Here is a 17,500-nt window from a genome sequence, read left to right on the forward strand (position 1 = left end):
TTTTTTATTTTATTTTATTTTGTTTCTTAATTTAAAGCAAAAGGTCAAAGAAAAATTTAACAAACCAATGATTGATTTGATTTAATTTGTGTTAGAGCGGTTTTCAATTGAGTGTCGAAAGCAATTAGCGAATTGCTTTGGTTTTGCATTTCTTCACTCAGTGATTGGTTCAAAGTTCTCGCGCCATTTTTTCAACCAATCAGAAGTGAAACCAAAACCAATCGTGATTCGCGCGTGCGTGTAATTACTTAGAGTTTTGATTGGTTTACTGGATTGTCTCAGTCCTTTTGATTTGCAACAGTAATTACTTTGGTTTTGCTTTTACGACACTCGATTAAAACTCGCTCTAACTAATTTCGTTAGTGTTTCCAATTAGTGCTCTTGTGCTAAATCCATTGACACTTTAATAAAGTTATAATAAGAATTATTATTATTACTATTAAATTGTTTTGTCTGTTTACATTTTCCTTTCTTTTCCCTTAGTACATTTTTACCACGCATTCTTAATTATTGTAAATAAGTTTCTTTAAGTACTATCTGACATATGTACTTGGAAGATATTGTGATTTTTATATATGACCTTTTGTAAATAGTTTTGAATTTTATAACTTTCAACCACTTTTTTGCGAAATTATTACTATTACTATTATTATTATTATTACTATTATTATTATTATTATTATTATTATTATTATTATTATTATTACTATTATTATTAGAGCGAGTTTCAATTGAGTGTCGTAAAACCAAAACCAAAGTAATTACTTTGGCCAATCAAAAGGGACGGAGACAATCCCGTAGCCAATCAAAACTCGAAGTAATTACACGTAGCCGACACAAAGCGCGGGAAAATGTGCACGCGCGAGCCACAATTGGTTTTGGTTTCACTTCTGATTGGATGAAAAAATGGCGCGAGAACTTTGAACCAATCACTGAGTGAAGTAATCATAAACCAAAGTAATTATCTAATTACTTTCGACACTCAATTGAAAACCGCTCTATTACTATTATTATTATTATAATTATTATTTATGTATTCACCGTCTTTACCTGCGACATGAGGACTCCAGTGTTGAGTGCAATCAGCACCATGATAACTGCATCAAACCTCTTCGACATGACCAGGGTCCATATCTTGTATTGGAGGCTCTTGTGGTCAACGGGCATGTAACGTTGTGCAGGCTTAGCCGTCAAAGCAAACTGAATACAGTCACGCTGTCCGAAAAACAATTACAAAGTCAGTAGTACGAAGAGATTGACTCAGGCTCCTGCTAAAATTATATGCCGAACATACAACCGTTAAGACGATTGCTATTATTGTTAATGATTTTTATATGTTAATTCATCTTCCACAATATATGCACGCAATTTCCGAAATTCTCTTCAACTTCTTTCGGTTTTTCAATACGGGGCCAACTGCGAAATTAATGGTTGTTACTGTTTCAAGACTTCAAACAAACATTGTGACAACAGGGCAAAATTTCTTTTTTTTTTTTTTTTTTTTTTTTTCGATGAGTGGACCACGCGCTTTAAGTCATGGAGAGAAGGTGGGATTATTACCTGGTTCCTGTCCAGTTCGCAGCTTGCAATTTCTCTCTCACCTTCCTCCTGGAATGTAAGAATGATCAGTGCCACGAAGATGTTGAGAAAGAAGAAGGAGAAGACTACAACAAAGCTGATATAATAAATGGCGTAACCAGGGTTGTTGTTTTCGATCGGACCCATGTCTTCCTTTCCTGTAGCCATAGTTCTTTGCATAATGCTATCAAAGAAACAGAATAAAAGTCCTTAGAGCAGCCTAATACTGAAGCAGGTTCGATTCCCAGGCTCGGCGTAATATGAGTTTGTTGGTTCTCTACTCTGCTCCAAGAAAAAGGTTTTTCCCTTAGTACAATTCCCCTTTCCTTAAAATCCAATGTTTGATTTGATTTCTATGTACTATGCCGCAACGCTACAAAACTTGACACTCAAATAAAGATCATTGTTATTCTTAAAGGCCCACTTTCAACCAACGTTTTCCGTGTTTCCATAGCCTCATCTAAACACGAGGGGGAGTTGGGAGAATTCGAGACAGTTATGCCAATCCGAGACGCATTCGAGGGTTTGCATAACTATAACTTGTACTTGGAATAAGTCACGAAAAAACACAGAGAGAAAATACCCCGAGTATTGCGTTACCGGAAGAGTTCCAAAAGACTGATCATCAAGGCCGTTTGCTTAGAGAGTACAAGCACTTTCAAAAATCAATTTTCGACAACAGTGAAAACCCAGAGTACACCTATACCTAATCCAGACTGCTATTTTCATTGGTCTCTGCGACCTGTAGCGTATTTTGTTATCAAGGCTAGGTGCATTGTTTATGTTGTATCATCTATTATTTAGCTGTCCAGTCACAGACCCACTCTGGAAACCTACAGGGTCTCCCAAAACCCAGGGCTCAAATACGAAAGAGTGGCCATGCAAGAGAAATTTATTTGGGTAACCTTTGCGAAGGCCGCCTATTTAAAAACCTTTGTGTTCCGCTCCTCATTAAGTCAGAATTCATAACTTCACGACCTCCCGCATGGTGCTCAACCAACTGAGCCACCGGTGCGCGGTAATTATTATTATTATTATTATTATTATTATTATTATTATTATTATTATTATTATTATTATTATGTTGTGTTAGAAGTTGTGATGTCATTGTCATGTCATGTTACCACATGACGCCAATTTGAATTGGGGGCGTATCTGCCAAAGAGTATTCAGTATCCAGCATCTACAGTAGTTTCGAGTTCAATTGGAGTTTTCAAGTACAGCTATCCAATAGTTTCAAAAGGTGTCAGATTATCAGAGTACAGTAAGACGAGATATTAAAGAGTTAGATTTTCAAGTACTCTTGGATCGTCAGCCTACTCATGGGATAGCCGTTGGCACAACAATTATCATCCCAGTTCAAGCGCTTCAAAGTTCACTCAGCTTTTCCATCCATTCGTGGTGGGTAAAAATGAGTACCAGTATTATTGGGGACAAGTTGTGAATGCAACGAGATTGGATTAGCGCCCCCACCCCCTTCCCTGTCGTAAGGTAAGGTAGAAGCAAAAGAAAAAAGGAACCTTTGCCTTCGACTTCGGTCAGCCTCTTGTCATTACGACACGCCACCAACTCCCAAGCAAGGCTTACCTTGGCCACCCTTCACCGGTGGATGAGGTGTATAACGTCAACATTGCGCTAGTAACATTGTCAAAATTGAGTCGTTCGGTTTTCCAAGAGCGGTTCTTCACCTAAGAAATACATATAATAGCCGCTTAGACAAGTTACGCATGAAACAGTGAAAAAGGAAGAATAAACCATTGTCCTCTGTGAACGACACCGTTTGATGTTGTAAATTCAACACTAAAGAAACATCGTTGCTAATAGACCACTTTCATAAATGGCGGCCAAATAAAATATTCTTTTGTTTTAATGCTAATAAGCCTTTCTAGCCTCGCTACGACGAGCAAATTTCAAAAGAATATTTGTATCAAAATGAGGCCAGTAGGTCTAATTAACATAAAGACAAAAGAACTTAAAGGTGGTCGCCTTTCTGAAAGGTGTATAAAAGTTTTTTTATGAATCCTCAAACCTCGTCAATCTCAAGCCGTTGGCTATTTTTGTCTAACTTGAAAGTAAAATATTGGCCCCTGTAAAGATAATCAAACAAAATCTCCGTTATTCCACTTGCTAAATACTGAAAAGGATATGCGCGTTTCTGATTGGTCAATGACAAATGCATAAATAGGTTATAGATTGCAATACGGAAGTTGCTATGGAAACGGCGATGGAGTGATTTTGTGGAGTATATAATTCGCTATTTTCACCAATCCCATAATACAGTTCATTTTGGGGGTTATTTAATTATGATGATGATGATGATGATCATAATAATAATAATAATAATGGTAGTCACTTTATCAAGGTTATTTAGCCGAGCACGAGTGCTGTACTATATGGGGAGACTACAAACCAACTGAAATCAGAACAATTCAAATCAAATGTTGGTTTTTGAGGAGAGGGGAAACCTCGAAGCCTCGAACTCATGCGGTTCCTCTATTTATCTCTTCTAAAATCTTACCTATAAATATGCTCTATTTTGAGACTATGTCCACTTTAATGTATGACATTTCTGACAACTCTGTTCCTTAAAATATTTCTAGACTATTTAGAAAGTTGAGTTTGATTCATCCCAATAAAATTAGGTCTTCTTCTTCTGGTAATTTTATATTCAATATTCCCGACTTAATTAACAACATAAATCAGCGACACGTTTCGGCGCCAAAGTTTGGAACTGTCTGCCACCCCAAGTACGCCAACTGCCAAAAAAGCAATTTAAAATGAAAATACGAGAAATGTTTTTTTTTTTTTGCTATTTTTCACGCCGAGGACACTTACGATGAAGCACCCATGGAAAAGTATGTAAATTAACTAAACTGTAACTTGATGTAATATGTTGTAATTATTATTCGTTCTTCCTATGTTTCTCTCTCTTTTCTTCTATTTCTTTTATTTTTGTTCACTTCTTCAATTTTACGTATGACTTAAAAATGCAACACGCCTCGATTAGCTCTGCTACCTGCGGGTTGCGCAGGATTATCATTTCAACCTGTATCTAAAATTAATTAATTAAATGATGATGATGATTTTTCTTTTGTTATTTAAATTCTGTATTCCCAGTGGGCTAAAAATAACAATAGCTCTAATTAGCATGAGAAAGCAAAACCTGAAGGATTCTGGTACTTTGAGCCAAACGGCGTCATCATGCAAATGTCCTATTAGCAAAAACATTTGAAGTCTTACTTGCATTCCTCTTCCGTTAACTTCGAACGGTCGTTGCAGCCTTGAAACTTTCCACTGTATAGTTGCACGCCCATAACAGCAAACATGAACAGGAAAAGTACTGTGATCATAAGGATATTTGCGACATTCTTCACCGAGTACCACATACAACGGAACACTGCCTGAAGTAACAACGAGAAACAAGCTGGACGATTGGTATACAATTGGATACAACTCTAAAATTACTGAGAGATAATCAAGTTTTCCCCCAGTAGTTTGCTCACAAACGTTAAGTATTAGGCCAAAAAGCAACATAGAAAGTAAATGAGAAACGCAAACGTAATCCTCACATTTGGAAAACGCAGATGCGCATTTACCTAGGATGTGTAAGCTAACTTCCGTTAAAACGCTCGCGCGTTGTTAGTTATATAAAGTTTGCATGTGCTCTTAAGGCTGGTTTCCATATGATCGCAGACGATCGCAAAGAGAGCTGTTTCCATATAATCGCAAACGATCGCAGAGCCGACTGGAGCCATACATTTCGGTCAGCAGAAATGTCAAATGTACACGTGCGTTGCGCTCGCGGGAAAATCGCAGCAAACAACATGGCGGACATCGAGGAGGAAATTTTGCTGCAAGCAAATTTATTTCTTCTTTTAGTCCTGAAGCGACGACATCGTCAGCTTCAAAGCCGAAGGAAACATCGGTTTTGGGTTCGAAAAATATTCATGAAGACCCAGAAGGTATCGTCTTCAACCGCTTCAGATAACGACCATACGCACTCCATACGCAGTTCAGTATGTTGCAGAATTTGATCTCTGCCTCCGCCGCCGATAAATCAAATTTTTTCCCAACTGTTAGCCTTTTTGTTTTTGTCTTTGAAATCTTTACTGTGACGGTTGTAAACGCACTCATACCGCGCAACTTCCTCCGTAAATTCCTCGTTAGTAACGTTACCATGTTCAATGCCAGCCATGTTTACAACAAATAAGCGTTGCTATAAACGAACATTAGGGCTTTGTGGCTAAAGCCTTGAATCATGAGTCAGAATTTAAAATATTATGGGATACGTTTCGATCGCAGATCGCAGATCGCAGAAATTTGGTTTCCATATGATCGCAGAAGATAGAACATGGTTCTATCTTCTGCGATCGTCTACGATCACGATCGCTGGATCGCAGACGATCGCAGAAGTATATTTGTATATTTGCGTCTGCTATGATATGGAAACAAGCCTTTACGCTCTTGTTGAAAGATAACTATAGTCTCTCACAAGTAAATGAGAAATTGTGGAGATACCTGTAATTTCTTGATTTTATGGACGCCTTTGAACGGCCTGAGTACCCGGAAAACGCGAAGAGCCCTGATCTCCGATACACTTTCACCAGAGGGGTCGGTATGACTAAAGAAAAAACAACTCGCAAGTGTTAAGTAGACAGTCTGTTGGGCGGAATGGTCTAGCATTGAGCAAACAGGAGACTTAAGGAAATACGTCATTCATTCATTCATTCAGGTGGCAATTGTCCTGCTTTGCTATAAAGAACCGATTTTTAAATGTACTTACATTAATATTAGAGAAGCCATGTTGAAACAAACTACCAAAGCATCAATAACATTCCACCAATCACGAAAATAAGCTCCTTTATGTAGAATAATCCCTATGTCCACAACCTATGCAAAGGAAATGGTCAATGAGACGGCCTGTCAAAAAGAGTGCATTTCAGTGACGTTTAAAGATGGCGACCACGTTGTCGACCAAAATTATCCCCAGGAAATTAAACGGCTCAATGTTCACGGAAGACAGTGGAAGATCCGGCTGTAGGTAGTTTGCAACCAACCTCTAGAGAAATGAAAGGGGTCAGTTTCTAAACTGTGGTGCTGCGTCGGTGAGGAATGTCACATGAAAGTAGACCATTTTGCAGTTGCAACTAAGTTATCTGGTCTAAGAATGGAAGCGAGGCCGCCGGTGATACAAACTTTTGCGCTACCTTTTCTAATATTAATTTAGACTAATGGCCCACTTTCGATATATTAAAATTCGGTCCTAAACAAAAGGCATCATCTCGAGGCTCTGGGGAATAAACTCATACAAATCCCTTTATTTATTCCCCAGAGCCTCGAAATGATGCCTTTTGTTTAGGACTGAATTTTAATATATCGAAAGTGGGCTATTAGTATTACAACAACAGAATTTACATGATAAAAGCAATGAGTCTGTGTCAATACAAGGTCACCGGCCGCCTCGCAGCCATTCACAGGCTCGGTCACTGAGCAAACAACTGTAAAATGGCCTACTTGGTTTTTATAACACAAATTAAACCGTAAGAAAGATCTGTGACCTGGCATGTCGAGTGTTAGCTCTTCACTTTGCGCAGATGACAATGGCAAGGCAAAATATGCACATGCTTCACGACGAACAAAAGAAGCTAATAAAAGACCTACTGTTTGTGTTATCCAATATGGCCGCCATGACGTGACTTTTATTGAAAAGACTGAAAACGCTACAAAAACTTGGCGCTCGAGTATTACCCACCTTAATCAATACTTCCAAAGCAAATATTGCCGTAAAAACATAGTCAAAATACATCAAAACCTGCAAGACAAAGATTAGAAGATGTCAGTGTGCTATTGAGATCAGCCATTCAGGTTGGTTACATTCTCTTTTTTCTTATTATTTTCGTGTTCCACAGCGTTGATTTGGTTGATCGCCGTTGATTGACGCTCTGCAAGTGGAAAAATGACGAAATTTGAAGTCCGTGAGAACGTGAGCTCATGACGCAACCACGTTTCCAGGGTTGCAGAGTTCCCAAGGTTGCACATGAAGTTCCTCTTAAAATCTCTTTCTATAATTATATTCCGGTTTAATTTATAAATAGTAGATTTACATTTTATATTCGGAAAGACTCGCAGGTGCTCGCGTTCTCCAGCTTTAAATTTGGCCATTTCACGCGGTTTTGCTAGGACGAGAACGATGAAGAAATGGATCAAAATGTAAAAGGCACGTGCGGCGGGTGCAGGCCCCGTCCACACTAATGCGTTCTATCGACTCTCGTCCACACTATCCGTTTTCACAGCGTTTTCAACTGTCCATACTAAAACGCTGAATGACATGCAGTGTCGTAGGTTGAACAATATGCGCATGCTCGAAAGAGACACGACTGTGTTATTTTCCGGCGGGATTTAAAGCCATTGCCAGTTTGAAAAATGTAAACAACCTCGCATTTACATAATCGAGTAAAAGGACGTAAACAACAATCCTTTGCCATTGTCAAACACTACAAGAATGTGCACGGGACGATGCCTCAGGACCTGCTAAAGCGTTTCGGAATGCAGAAACAAATTTGACTGTCTAGTGCACGAAATGCTTCTTAGTCGGGCGACCGACTCTAGTTTCTTCGCAAATGTCCGTCACGTGCAATGGGCAATACCGCAGATATGTAGTGAAGGCTCAATGGTCATTCCGATTCGTTTCCATTTCTCTTCGATAGGTGATTCTCAGTGATGGTAGGCATACATTACAGGTATCTCATTGAGTACAAAATAAATGCAAACTATGACTAGCAATGACAGAAGTACATTAAGGAACTTTACTCGAAATTTTGACGCTGGCGGGTGCAAGCTGATATTTCTGATATTTGATAATCAGCATAACATTACGACAACAAGAAAGCCGTCACTTACCGAAGCGAAGATGCAAGTAACTTCTTTAATTTTGTGACTGTCATGATCATTATTTCATATATTTTGTACAATGTATCAAGTGAATTATCAGTTCTATCAATTTCTCTTTGTACTGCATTAGTTTTCTGTGTAATCATGTACGTTCGCATGTTGTAATACGATTGCGTTACCAACACGAACAATGTTGAATGTCCTGGGAAAATGTGATGTATTAGGGGAGGCAATGCAGCTATTTGTACATCATCAACATGATGGCGTAGTGAAAATAAAATACAGAGAGGAATTGAGATCTCCTTATGCTAAATTTGTGTATTGTAATCATAACCGTGTTGTACGTGAATGCCATGTGTCGAGGTGTCGTGATCGCGAACCAAGGAGGATTCCTGTGAAGAAGCTGAAACGTCTGTCGCAGAAAAGCAGAAAACTGAGGGTATTTGTGTGGAAAAAGATTCTTAAGATAACTCCTTTGTCGTCAAAACTTCATGTTAACATCAGTTGGAGGCCGAGTAGTCAAATGAAAAGAAGGCGAATAATTGGCAGTCTCGGTTCTTTTGAAAAAGTGAGGAAAAAGCCATCTTCTATTCGACGAAAATTTCGTCAAACAGTACGTTTGACTTGCTTTGGAAAATACACTGGAACACGAAAACGCGTAAATCTGAAGAAATATCAAGTGTTGTACACATGCTGTGGACCAATGAGTTTGTTCAAGAATGGTGATCATAGATGATGCTGTGCTAAAATAAATCTATGTAATGACATGGAAACAAATCCTGGGTCTCCAATGAATAATATTGATCCAACCTTGACAGTAAAGGCACCATATAGTCAAGGTGATATTACAGTTTTTGATGCGAATGCCGGGCAACAATGCATTGCTACGAGTTTGCATGCTTTGATTTATAATAATATCAAAGGAATTAATACATGTAATGACCTGGTACAAGTTATGAAAATGGGTAATGAATTGCATTCTACTCTGTCACAAAGTACAGGGAAGGTGTATTTAATGCAAACAGAATTACCAGCTGTGATTGCTATGTCTGAGAAAAAATAACCAGCTTAATTATAGTGAAAGCTACACAGGTAATCTACATAACACTGATTCAATTATTGAGGGATATCAGTACAGTATACCTATAGACAGTGCATTTGAATCACTCTTGTCACAAAATTATTCTTCATTTATTCGGACAATAGGATGTATTTGTGTTAGTATCTATCATACTGATAATGGAGGTTATAAGATTTTTGATTCTCATGCAAGAGATGAATATGGTAGAAGCCATCCCCAAGGTACATGTGTACTATTAGAAGTACCATCCATTAAGGACTTAGTACAGTATTTCCAGGCTATACACTCACTCGGTGACAATTATGAACTCAGAGGGCTGCATATTAGTACATATGAAATAACTGCAGTGAACAGTGTTAGAGGACAATGCAACTGCACTTGTAAACAATGCTGTGCTGTGGGGCTTTATGCAATGTGTTACTCAAGAGCAAAGTCTTGTAGTTATTGGAAATCCGAAACGCATAGCTTACCAAGGAAACAAATTCTATCGTCACCTGAGCATTAACAGACACCTCACAAGTGCAGATTTACCCAATAGTCTTGATATTTGTGAAGTTGATGGTAGTAATGGTAATGAATTTATATAGTGCATTTTCTATTGGCATATTCAAATGCGCTTTACAAGCAAGTGATCTATGGGTGAGATCGGACATCAAGTCAGCAATGTTTTCATGACGAAATGCATGTTGTTTTTGCCAGTGTGATTACAAATTTCGTGATCTTTCTTTGAGACATGCACATCTTTCCATGTATTACACATCTTTTTTTAGTACTACACAACGCTCATGATCCTTAGCAGCACGCGTGTGGCCACAGCCCGACTTACGATCCTAGATCGTCTTGTCATAAGAGCTTTAAAGCCAAATCTCAACGTGCAATCAGACTCCATTCGTGTGAGAGCATTTTTATATTCTTCGCACCTTTGTTAATTCTTCGCGCCAAAAATCCTTTTTCAATACTGTAATTTCGCATTGTCTGATATAATTTTTCCTTGATAATGGAGTCATGGCAACTCCGAAACGTTGGATTTTATCCTTTTTATCGTTCGTTTTTCCAGTTTTATGCTTAAAGAAATCTCTTTTGATATGACCTTCGCTTTGGCTTACTTAATATGTTCCAAAATCATCTTGAGCTTCGATATGGGGTTCCCGCTCCAGCACTATAAGATCTTGAAAGAACCAATGGCTTACAACAGATTTTTTTCTCATACGAAAAGCCAAAAAACCAAGATATTAAAGGTTGAATACAGCAGGGTTAAGCTCTAAACAAGCTACGAAATTTGCCAGTAACATCTGGTAAGGCATGTTTTCATCCGACATGTTTGATTTCGAAAGGATTCAAAGCGTGGCCAATTGTTTATTTCCATCTATGAGTGCGAGGATCTTCAAGTTCTTTTCTTAATTTAGCTTCATCCTAGTTGGATCTGGTCCTAGCTGATATCTTACAACGTAATGATTGCAGAGAAAAGTAGCATTTACAACAATGAACTTGTCGATTGGTGGAAAGCACTAATACAACTAACGAGCGCAGTGAAAGAAAAGCCTGGACATGGATCGAGAGGAGAACAACTACCTCGTTTCTCTTGGAATCATTATGATCATGAAGCGGATCTTCAATGGCGATTGTGATACTGCTGAGCAAGATTATTACCAACATAAAATTGTCAAAATGTCGTAAATTGACAATTCGATGACATAATCGCCGAAACCTGCAAAGGCAAAAGAAAAAAAATTAACGCAAGTGGCAGTTGCAGCCAAAGCTAACATCTGATTTTTGTTGGTGAAGCGGTATCAAAAGATCGCTTAAAATCGGTAAAAACCTAACAACGGGAGAGTAACGCAGACAGGTAAGCTCAGGATCAGAAAATTTTCATCTTTGAGTTATCCAAATTGTTTCGGGTCCTTTTCAGGATCGGGCCAACTTATATATATAATTAAAAGTTTAAAGAGAGTAGTTAAGGCAAGGAACAAGGCGACTCTCAGTGCCAGCTTTTCTGCATTTGTTTTTAACTGCCCATTTCGCTCACTGTTAGTTGCCAGTCGATCTTGGGTAGTTCCAGTCCTTTGCCAGGGCTCACGGCGAGTTTGGCCATCAATTTGAATTTGTGTATCCGTTTGTTCCCAAAAAGGATAGGAACTATCCAGAAATGACTAAGAACGACCTTCAGCAAAGTACTCCACTTAAAAGAAGAAAGGTCAGTGAACGCTTGGTGATGTCAATCATACAAATCGTGCAACTCATTATCCTGTATTGTTCTTTTCCTAATTTAAGGTGGCTGGAACCAGTTTCACCACTTCTAGAGACCTTCCTATTAGATGGGTTATAACTACTATACTGTAGATCACGTAACAGCAATGTTAAAAAAATTCTTGGGAGCCAATTCAGAGCTACCTTAATTTTGCGAAAATTTAAGGTCGCCCTAAATTGGCTCCCAACAATTTTTTTAAACTTTGCAGATAGTCCTATCTCAAATTGCTAATTACTATTTTAAAATGAAAAATGGGGGTCGCCTGGTTCATTTTTAAGATATAAGCAAGAAAAGACGAAATATAGGGTGTTTTTGGAGAGCTTTCATGTTGCCATGGTAACTTCTTACATCAAAATAGTGAGCGAATTTTGTTAAGAAAGAATTGGTGTTTCGTATGGTACCATAACATTTTGTTTACGTGATATAGTTTTGTAGTGACAACCCTTCTAATAAAAAGGTCCTTAAAAGTAGTGAAACTAGTTCCAGCCACCTTAAAGGCATCATCATTTTGGAGAGCACTGAGCGTGGTTATTCCGACGACGATGCTGCTCACCATCATCATCAACATCGCCGTCACCATCATCACCAATGCGAGGTCGCTGCTAGGTTACAATGTTAGGCTGTTCTCTTCCTATAGGCCACTTCGGTAAATACCATAATACTCTTTGTTTGTCCCCCCAGATTTTGCATAAGCATTGTTTCCAGTTTCTCTTTGGACTTACAGTGGTCCCAAAGGAAAACAAAAACAATGCTTATGCAAAATTTGGGGGGGACAAAGAAAGAGTATTATTAGTGGCTTATTCTCGGTTTTCACATGACGTCACGACCGCCATGTTGGTGCCCTAGACAAAGAAAAGGCGGCCATGTTGGTGCCCCGACCAAATCCTCCGGGAATTTAACTCTATTATTATGCAAACGCTTCCTTTTGTTTTCGTTGAAAAACATGGCTGTTGATCACGTGTGTGAAAACCAGCAATTCCAGACGTGGATCCTGAGTTATCAGATTTTGATCATTTGTCAATTTGTCTCACCTGTTTTCTTGACTAAATATAAACATGGTCTTTGTTTTAATTAGAGGCTTGGTTTTGCGTGGCGCACGTCTCCTTTTCCCTAAACGTCCAGTCTTCAGCACATTCATGAAATTTCGGCGAGTTATTGAACCGTCGTCTTCTTCTGCAAAAGAGAGAAAAACAACTTGGTGAGAGGAAACCCGCTGACATAGAGCAAGAGCCTAACAGTTCTTTTCTTACAGACGGTGACTGAGACCTCTGTATTCCACTCTCGAGATATTGCACTCTCAAGAAGTTTGACGTCATTAGCGGAAAACTGCACATATTACGCTTATTAAAAGGGTCTTTCTTTTCACGGTGAAAGGGCTTTTCCGGTGTATCCTGTGGTCAAGCTTTAATTTTAATAATCGTTTTGTGACACCTTCATGTTACATACTAGCCAATAAAAACGACAAAGTCACTGCAGCCCAGCAAAAAGTCCTTATATCGTCTCAGCGATACACCAGGCAAGTGCTGAGTAACCGTGCCCTTATTTTTTACTGCAATTTTTTGTAGTCCGTGGTTGAGCTTTCATTGAGAGTCGTTCAAGTTTTTAAAAATGTCCTTCTTGAAAAATTGCTTCTCTTCATTTACTGCTTAATTTCGTTTGCGGAAAACTCACCAAAACGATAAGAGCTATTTTTTCGAGGGTTCTATGTGATTCATTCGATGTTTGGCACTTAAGGATTGTGCCTACTTTTGTTATTGCGCATACGTTCTGCGCATCTCGAGATACTCGAATTTCCTATGGGTGGTCTATATTAATACGGGGATATTTTTGCGCGGTTCAAAAGTATGCGGAGAAATCAGAACTTAGCAAGTGATCTTAGTATCCAGAAAAAAAATTGGGGGTAACCACGCATTTTTCAGAGATAATTAAGCTTCAATTTGTAAAAGAACGCCATACATTGCTTTGTATTTTAAAGCTCTTTACAAACATTGTTGATTAATTATCTTCGAAAAATGCGTGGTTACTCTCAATTTTCTTTTTGGATTTCAATAACACTTGTTAAGATCTGCTTTTCCCGCATATTCAGTAAACCGCGCAAAAATACCTTTGAATTAGTAGGCACCGTCCTTAAGCGCTATTTTCAAGAATTCGTGACTCGTGGATTGTTTTATTATTTGGGCTGTTCACTATTGCCTCTCTTCACATTGGTATAATTATAAGAGTCTTGCGAATCAACAACGTCTTTTCCTGGGGTAAGGAACTTCTCTCGAATGTTTAAGAGGCAGCTCCTGTCCAGCTTTTAGTATTCCCTGCTCCTGAGCCGAGTAAATCGTTCTCTGTTTTATCTTCCAATGATATTCTGTTTAAATATTTCAGGTGGCTCGGACCAGTTTCAGCACTTTGAAGAGATACTCTCTTTAGAAAGATTGTCATTACACGCTGTATCACGTAACAAATGAAACACCGATTGTTCCTGAACAAGATGCGGTCATTATTGTGACGTAATATGTCACCTTGGCAACGGGAAAGCCCAACAAAAACACCCTATATTTTGGCTTTAGTTGCTCATATTTCAAAAAACAAACTCGGTGATCCCCATTTTTTTTATTGCTGGAGAGTGATCAGAAGGCCAAGGTGAAACGTTTTGCAAAGTTTAAAAAAAATACGTACTGCAAAATCAGAGCCACTTTAAAAAAATCACAGATTTAAGGTGGCTCTGAATCCGCTGTACAGAATTCTTTTAAAATTTGCAAAAAGTTTCATCTTGGCCTTTTGGCCACTTTCCAGCAACAAAAAATAGGGGTCATCGGCTTTGTTTTGAGACATGTGCAACTAAAGACAAAAGAAAGGCTGTTATTACAGGGCTTTCCCGTTGCCACGGTGACTTATTACGTCACAATAATGATCGCGTCTTGTTCAGCAACAATTGGTGCTTCTTATGCTGCCATAACATTGCTAATACGTGATACAGCGTTTTAGTGCGAAACCTTCTATTCAAGCCTTGTAATAAGAACTTGACTTGAAACCTTTGAAACTGGCTTGAGCCACCTTATGAAATACGTCAAAGTAGGCTTAAATGGAGTCCTTTCTGAGGTTGATCCACTTCAGAGAACCCCTGTGTGACTCTAAAAACGGAGCTACCCGGCACTGTATGTTTAAGCGAGCATAGTTGCCTATACCGGAACGGGCAAAATTGCCGTTTTTTCATACACATTTCTTTACTTCCGCTATATTATAAATTCTTTATTCTCCACGCTAGTTCCTTCCATAAACCCCCTCAAGAGAACTTTGCTAATAAATGAACTTAGTATCACCTAGTTAGTGGACTAATGCAAATCCTGCATTTTAATTGGCTACGCTGCTAGAGGACTATTAGTAATAGTAGCGAAAAGTGTGACGCTTTCTTTCCTTTTATTCCCAAAAAATTATTTCTTCAACTTCCATTTGCTAACTTTCTTATTGCGTTTTCTGTCCGTCTAGTTGGGTGATACTTAAACAATTAGGCCCTTCCCCCTCAAGGGCCACGGGTCAAAAGCCCATTCGGCTTCGCCTCGTGATGGGCTATTGACCCGTAGCCCTTGCGGGCGAAGGGTCTAATTGTTAATTAAAGTTCTCCCTCCTTTGAACGACTGGGGTTAATTTAATAACTCAGAAGTACATTGGCCCTGCCCGACCTGTGGCCTTTACCTTCATCGTCTGCTCCTCTTCCTCTCCTTCTCTCGGTTTCTCCATTGCCTTCAGTCATCCTCCTCCCAATCTTCACCCTCCGTTTTATCCTATTACCACCTTCATCTCTTGTCGCGTTGTTTTCCACAGGCTCACCGGCCTCTGTGCCGTTTCTTTCTTCCGCTTTGTCACTTGTTTCTCGTTTGTATGCTTGGATCTTTCTTTCCAGGGACTAAAAACAGTGAGCGAGACAAACACACCAGTTAAACAAACGTTGAAAGGTTTTATAAAACGAGTTAGAGCAGTTTTCAAATGATTGTCGAAGGTAATTACGTGATTGCAATTGCTACGCTTAGCGATTGCTTGAAAAATCTCGCGCCAATGAAAAGGTAAAGGAATGAACCAATGAAAAGGGAAACTAAAACAAATCGCGACTTGCACGCGCGACTTTTCCCGCGCTTTGAGCAAGTGACGTGGAATTTCTACGAAATTTAAGGTGGCTTTCTACAGTTTTCCGAAGAAAAAGATTATGTGAAATTAAAGCGACAGGATGTCTCTTCTGAAGTTTGTTAGGTAAAATTACATTTTACATTAATTGCAGTGACTAAAGCTTCAGAAGAGACATCCTGTTGCTTTAATTTCACAGGTTTCAAAATCCTGGCCCGGGTTGATCGAAGCATGGTTAGCCAGCGTTAAATACTATGGAAACCTATAGATTTTGATACCTCTTAACCAACGGTTAGCGCTAACCAGGCCTCGAGCAACCGGTCCCTGATCTTTTTTCTTCGGAAAACTTTAGTAAGCCACCTTAATTGGATTGGTTCATTGCGCTGATAGCACTTGCGGTGATTGGTCGAAGTCATTGAAAAAACCGCTCGAATAGAGGCGAATTAATCGCGTAAGAAAGATTTGTGAGCTTACATTTCGAGCGTCTAAACGTCAGCTCAAAGATTTTCATTTTTTCTCACAGTGGTTAATTTAAATTCGGCGAATAATTGTTAATTAGAAACATGTTTGCAAAAAGAAAACAACATTTTTGAGTTTCACTACCCGCCGACGCATTTTTTTAGAAACCAACCCCATCCCCACGACGGATGCTTGTTAGCCCACAGGACTTTAAGAGGAGTACAAAAGATGAGAAAAGTAGCCCGACAACTTAAAATAAGGTAATCGAAAAAAAAAGCAGGTTGGTGAAAATGAGCCTAGCTTCAGGGTCGGGGTGCAGGGATGGCGCAGTGGTGAGAGCACTCACTTCCCACCAATGTGACCCGGGTTTGATTCCCAGACTCGGCGTCATATGTGGATTGAGTTTGTTGGTTCTGTACTCTGCACCGAGAGGTTTTTCTCTGGGTACTCCGGTTTTCCCCTCTCCTCAAAAACCAAAATTTGATTTGATTTGCGTTAACTTGTTAATTTCAATTCACAGTGTCCCCGATTAGTGCTCTACGGCGCTTGAAGATTAGACACTTAAATAAAGTTCCTTTCCTTTCCTTTCCTTTCAAACAGAAATATCCTTGAGCGTGCGGAAAGTCTTTTTTCACGCTTTTTTGTTGACATAAAACATTACATCTCGCATTTCCAGAATTACTCACCGTAGACATGGGGACGACATCTCCGTTCTCTGTACTAGAATCAATATGAAAAAGATGATTTCATTAGCTAAATTGAGGTGAAAAATAAAAAAAATAGAGTTACACCATTTTAACCAAAGCTCCTTAATCGTGAAGCGTTTTTCTTCAAAGGTTTTGCTTTGTAACCCTTGAAGGAGTAGAGCGTGCGGTGGTGAGAGCATGCGCCTCACACACGCCTGCCACCAATGGGGCCCGGGTTCAGGGAACGCGATAATTGAGAGAAACAAGTTGGAAAAACGTTTTCCAGTGTAATAACTGTTGAGCAACTTGTCTGGTGATGTGAAACGATATGTCGCATCCAAATGGCGACACAACTTTGTTGCCGAGTAAAGCACCGCAGGACGCAGTTTTGAACAAAATAGAAAGATTCATCGAAGTCAATGAAGCCGGAATCCATGCACAGAT

General features: G+C 39.1%; 1 protein-coding gene across 5 annotated transcripts in view; it reads right to left on the reverse strand.

The window, feature by feature from the left end:
• Window positions 1-17,500, reverse strand: part of LOC137993437 (voltage-dependent calcium channel type A subunit alpha-1-like) — a 75,132-nt gene that overhangs the window by 23,656 nt on the left and 33,976 nt on the right. For all 5 annotated transcript variants that reach the window (XM_068839284.1, XM_068839285.1, XM_068839286.1 and 2 more), the window contains 12 exons: window positions 17,057-17,090; window positions 15,486-15,696; window positions 12,830-12,971; window positions 11,123-11,258; window positions 7,331-7,390; window positions 6,362-6,468; window positions 6,097-6,199; window positions 4,819-4,979; window positions 3,608-3,665; window positions 3,166-3,266; window positions 1,561-1,762; window positions 1,051-1,215 (listed from right to left, as the gene is read on the reverse strand). In XM_068839284.1, the coding sequence (XP_068695385.1) occupies window positions 1,051-1,215; window positions 1,561-1,762; window positions 3,166-3,266; window positions 3,608-3,665; window positions 4,819-4,979; window positions 6,097-6,199; window positions 6,362-6,468; window positions 7,331-7,390; window positions 11,123-11,258; window positions 12,830-12,971; window positions 15,486-15,696; window positions 17,057-17,090 (1,480 nt within the window). The remainder of the gene's footprint in view (window positions 1-1,050; window positions 1,216-1,560; window positions 1,763-3,165; window positions 3,267-3,607; window positions 3,666-4,818; window positions 4,980-6,096; window positions 6,200-6,361; window positions 6,469-7,330; window positions 7,391-11,122; window positions 11,259-12,829; window positions 12,972-15,485; window positions 15,697-17,056; window positions 17,091-17,500) is intronic.

This window comes from Montipora foliosa, chromosome 2, assembly GCF_036669935.1.
Source record: "Montipora foliosa isolate CH-2021 chromosome 2, ASM3666993v2, whole genome shotgun sequence".
NCBI classification, from domain to species: Eukaryota; Metazoa; Cnidaria; class Anthozoa; order Scleractinia; family Acroporidae; genus Montipora; species Montipora foliosa.